Consider the following 5391-nt stretch of genomic DNA (forward strand, 5'->3'; position numbering starts at 1 on the left):
CCTGGTTTCTGAGTCTGATTTCTCAACAGAGACAACCCTGATCCTTAGAACAAGTCGTAAGAATTAAGAAGAAAAAAGCTACTAGGCTCTAGCTGCTTCTGATCTAAATCCCTGCCCCAAGACAAGGACGCCCCCCCAGGGGAGGTGTTCTGGTGCCCAGCCTTTCATAGGTAAATTATCCTTACCTCAGCCTTAGGCTTCCCTTCCCGCACGTCTCACAGATGCGCATCTCACTGGTTTACCCTCCTGGAAATCAGAACCGCCCCCCAAGACCCCCCTGACAGCGTGTGTGCCTGGAACAGCCTGCTCCACCCCAGCAAGGACCAGACCCAGGCGTCCTGCCCCTTGCTCTGACCCCAGGTGGCCCCCACCTCTGGCGACCCCTCACGCACACACAGCTTCACCCCCACCCCCACCCGCGCACGCACACATGCTGATAACATCCCCGACCCCCGGCCGGAGCCACAGTGTCCCCGGACCAACCCTGGCTGGTGGCTGTGTCTCACTGTGTTCCCGAACAGACCCTTGGCCAGGGCCACCGCGTCCCCACTCTGCCCGCGACCCCTGGACGGTGACCACCTTCTTCCAGGCTAGTGGGGTGGTCTGGCCCTACAGAACTTCTAAGGATGAAGACTCGCAGCGTGGACACTGGCCCAGCCCCGGGTCGCTAAGGAGCCCCGGCAGCCAGGCGCGGAGATGGGGGTGCCCGGTGAGTACACTCACAGACTAAGAACCTGTGACCTCCAAGGGCTCCTGTTTGAGCAAGAATTTACATCTAAAGCCATTGGCCAGGAAACGGCCTGTGTTCAAGGACCTGCGACTCTCCAAGGATCAAGGAAGAGAAGGGGGGGTGGGGCAAGCCTCCACGTGCACGAAGGGGTTTGGGGAGCCCCCTGTAAATGACAAAAAAGGCGGGGGGGATTCAGAACAGGGACAAAGTTTAGGATTTTAGGGATATGAGGCGCTGCTCTGTGGGTGAAAAGCTGCTAAAAGAATTACCTGCGCCCAGGAGTCCCAGCTTCCCAGGATCTGCCAGCCTCTGGCGTGCACCCACAGTGAAGTTTGGCCGAGAAGTGGATGCCGGTCGCTTGGGGGGTGGGGTGTGCAGCGCCGAGGGATTGAATGAAGGCCACTCAGGCAGACAGAGCCTAAGCAATTGCAAGGTCGGGGTCAGCAGAGACTAGAAGGGCAGAGGGGTCTCGCTAAGCAAACCGGCCCCTGCAGCCCCACAGCCCCCTCCCCTCCTGGCCTCACACTCAGCCTGCCTTTCTTACAGACCGTCCTACCCTGCTGCTTTTACTGCCCTCGCTACTGATTCCTCTGGGCCTCCCAGTCCTCTGTGCTCCCCCTCGCCTCATCTGCGACAGTCGAGTTCTGGAGAGGTACATCTTGGAGGCCAAGGAGGCAGAAAATGTCACGGTAAGCTCACTGGCCCTACGGAAGAAAGAAACTGGTTCTCGGGGATCTGAGAATTTGGGTTCCTTCCTGCCTTTAGGGTCAAGATGAGATGTTTAGCCTTAAACCTCCCCCCCCCCACAAGAATGGTAAAACTGGGCAGGGGAGGTGGCCCAGTTGTTTGGGTGCTTGCTTAGTGTGCAAGAAGTCCTGGGTTCAATTCCCAGTACTGCATGAATCATTTAGGTGGCACAAACCTACAGTCCCAGTACTTGGGAGGTTGAGTCATGAGGATCAGAAATTAAAGGTCATCCTTGGACTGGAGAGATGGCTCAGCAGTTAAGAACACCGCCTGCTCTTCCAGAGGTCCTGAGTTCAATTCCCAGAAACCACATGGATTCTGTAATCATCTGTAATTGGATCTGATGGCCTCTTCTGGTGTGTCTGAAGACAGCTATAGTGTATTCATATAACTAAAATAAATAAATCTTTAAAAAAAGGTCATCCTCAGCTACATATCAAGTGTGAGGCCAACCTGGGCTACATGAAACTGTCTAAAATAAAGAATGACAAAGCTGGTGGCTCCCAAAGCATGCTGGTAAAGTTCAAAGACAGAGTGTCTGGTGGCTTTTTGTGAAATGAAACCCTTGGACATCTTGACCCCGGGCTGTGTCTTGTAGATGGGTTGTGCAGAAGGTCCCAGACTGAGTGAGAATATTACAGTCCCAGATACCAAAGTCAACTTTTATGCTTGGAAAAAAATGGAGGTGAGTTGCATTGTGTCTGGTCCCCATCCGTCTGTCTGCCTGACCATCTATCTGCCCATCTCCACACCCTCTCCACCCCTGGTTCATAAAGGTTGGAGGGTCTCATTTTCACATCTTGATAATGATGTTGACAATGGTTGATAGGACAGCTTAGCTCATCATTCATTCATTCATTCATTCATTCATTCATTCAACAAACCTTACCGTTTGCTTTTCTGTTCCTTCTTTCAGTCCTGTCTGATAGTCAGGGAAGATGGGAATGGCTCTGCTGGCTGTTTTTAAATCTTTGCCTCCCCTAGGTGGAAGAACAGGCTGTAGAAGTTTGGCAAGGCCTGTCCCTGCTCTCAGAAGCCATCCTACAGGGCCAGGCCCTGTTAGCAAATTCCTCTCAGCCGCCAGAGACCCTTCAGCTTCATATAGACAAAGCCGTCAGTGGTCTACGCAGCCTTACTTCACTGCTTCGGGTGCTGGGAGCTCAGGTGGGTGTGACATGTGGACCCTGCTACTTACCCTTCTACAGGATGCGCCAAGAACCGTTAAAGAATACTGAGGTCTGAGCCAGGGAGATAGCTCAGCGGGGAAAGGAGCTTGCTGCTAAGCCTGATGCCCTGAGTTCGATCCCTGGGACCCACAAGCTGAAAGTCCTCTGGCTTCCACCTACACAAGCGGATTAGTGTAATAAATTTAAAACAAAGACTACCGACAGCTCAGGCTGCGCAAGTGTGAGGAGCCAAGTTCCATCCCCAGCACTTTTGTTTAAAAAAAAAAATGAGGGGAGGTGGAACGTACATGTAATCCCAGAGCTGTGGGGGAGACAGAAACAAGGATCCCCTGGGGACTCACTGGGCAGCCAGCCTCGCTCAGTCCATGAGCTCCAGGTTCTAGGAGAGATGCTATCTCAGAACAGAAGGTGGCAGGGCTGGAGAGATGGCCCAGTGATTGAGGGTGTTTGCTGCTCTGTAGAGGTCAGTACCCAGCACCCACACCAGATGGCTGCTTTACAACCCCCCCCAGGAAATGTGGGGGTGTATCGTGGACACCCTCATACATTCACACCTACATATCCAAATACAAATAATTCGGAGAGAGCGACGGAAGCAGACGCACCTCTGGCCGCTGCCCCTCCCCCCCCATACACAGTAGTGAGGCCTCTCTTCACACACCCCCTCCGTTCTGTCACAGGTCACATGTTATCTGTGGTCCTCAGCACTCCAGTGACATCCTATTCTCTCTTGACAGAAGGAATTGATGTCACCTCCAGAGACCACACCACCTGCTCCACTCCGAACGCTCACGGTGGATACTTTCTGCAAGCTCTTCCGGGTCTACTCCAACTTCATCCGGGGCAAACTGAAGCTGTACACGGGGGAGGCCTGCAGGAGAGGGGACAGGTGACCTGCTGCTGCCACCGTGGTGTACCCACCATCTCGCTCACCGTCACTGTCACGCCAACCCTCCATCACTCCCAACCCCCATCCAGCGGGTTGGTACCTCCTCACCAGCCTGTCTTATGGACACTCCAGCAGCAACAGTGACATCTTGGGGACCAGAAGAACTTCCCAGAGCTTCATTCTGAAATCTGAAGATGCCACTGGAACAAGCCCGAGGCCCCAGGGCAGAAAAGACTCAGAGAATCAGCTCGGATTTGTTTAGCTTTTGTTGAGACAGGAAGGTCTCACATAGCCCAGGCTGGCCTGGAACTCGCTATGTAGTTAAGGACAGCGTTGAATCACTGATCCTTCTGCTTCTGTTTCTCAAGTGCTGAGATTGCCGCCACCCTGTCCCCGTTCATGGGGTGCTGGTGATGGAGGTTTGGACTTCCTGAATACTAGAAATACTGAGCTCCCAGAGACCGACTTAGAACTCAGGGACAGAGACATCTAAACTCAACTAGTGCCCTGCCAGAACTGTAACCCACCCCATACACACACAGGGCAAACTTTGGGGTCCAGTCTTTGTGGCATCTATGGAGAATTTAGGGGGCAAGATGTGAATTCTTTAGGTCTCGTGGGCTTCCCCAGCCAGCACAAGCCCCGCACTGGACCACAGAGGGTGGCGCGGCCGTGAAGACAAATGACCACCGATTCTCAGCTTTCGTGGGAGGGAAGGGGTTTGAAGTTTTGTGTCTTTTAAAAAAATACCACTGGCAACAGCTGAAATCACCGAGACTCCTGGCTTGTCTATCTTTATGAGTGTGTACCCCCCAACTCTCTTGGCTCTACACCCCCTCCCCAAATCTGGTAATAAGGCATCAGATCTGGGAAACCAGAGGTGGAGGGGGTTGGGCCCTACGTGCTGCCCTGCATGGCCTGTCTGACCTCTTGACCCCTCTGGGCTTGAGGCCACAATGCCTGCCCACGCTGGTCAATAAGCAGGCTCCATTCAAGGCTGTCTCTTAGTGGGCAGCTGCCAACCCGCCAGGACAAGTGCTGAGTGAGCTGGGGCCACCGTGAGGAAGCAGGAGCCAGTCCGGAGGGGTTGGTGGCCATGGGCAACCCTGGTGAATGGATCAGTGTGCCTGTAGCATTAGTCACCTACCTCAGGACATAAACCCCTTGTGAGTCCAACCACCTGTTTTTCATGTCCTGATGGGTGTCACTCTCAGGGTTTCTCCTTGCAACTTGAAGGAGAGTCAATAGGCTGAGAAGTGATAGATGTCACCGCCAGGAGACAAGGGTGACTAAACTGTTCCTTGGATTCCTTCCTCGTAGTGCTTCATGTGGAGAAGTATGCTTAGGAGAGAGACCCACACAGCCGACCAGTCAAAGATGGCACACACAGAACCAGGACCCCATGCCTGGCTGTCATCCTGTGTGGCTGACCTACGTTCTGTTTCCAAAACAAGACATTTTTAGAATCCAGCCTGAAAGCCTTTACAGTCCACTGAGGGAAAAATTGCATGCAGGTTGAGGAGTTGGGGGCTGGAGGGAATTTGTTAGGAGTGTGTGTGTGTGTGTGTGTGTGTGTGTGTGTGTGTGTGTGGTGTGTTCACGTGTTTATAATTCAGATGGGAGGGATCTGCAAAGGGGAGGACTCAAAAGAATTTGGGGAGAGGTGAACTTAGCTCCTGGACTACAGTGCCCTCTTCAGGCGCGGTTGGGAACTGTTAGAGAACCCCAGCAATCTCCGTCCTCTGGGAGCCTGCAATTTTGTGGCTTCCACAACAGACACACATCCCTTTGCTGCCCCCGTTGCTATGAGAGGGTAAGGGTGAAGTGTCTTTCTGGGT

General features: G+C 53.3%; 1 protein-coding gene across 1 annotated transcript; it reads left to right on the forward strand.

Moving 5' to 3' along the window:
* Positions 1-696: 696 nt before the first annotated feature.
* Positions 697-3557, forward strand: EPO (erythropoietin; the record flags this gene model as incomplete). The annotated part of the gene is made up of 5 exons (XM_080941039.1): positions 697-709; positions 1277-1419; positions 2076-2162; positions 2462-2641; positions 3402-3557. 5 exons carry the CDS (start codon positions 697-699, stop codon positions 3555-3557), a joined length of 579 nt encoding a protein of 192 aa, XP_080797165.1.
* Positions 3558-5391: the final 1834 nt, after the last annotated feature.

Source organism: Micromys minutus (assembly GCF_963924665.1).
Source record: "Micromys minutus genome assembly, chromosome: 29".
Taxonomy (NCBI): domain Eukaryota; kingdom Metazoa; phylum Chordata; class Mammalia; order Rodentia; family Muridae; genus Micromys; species Micromys minutus.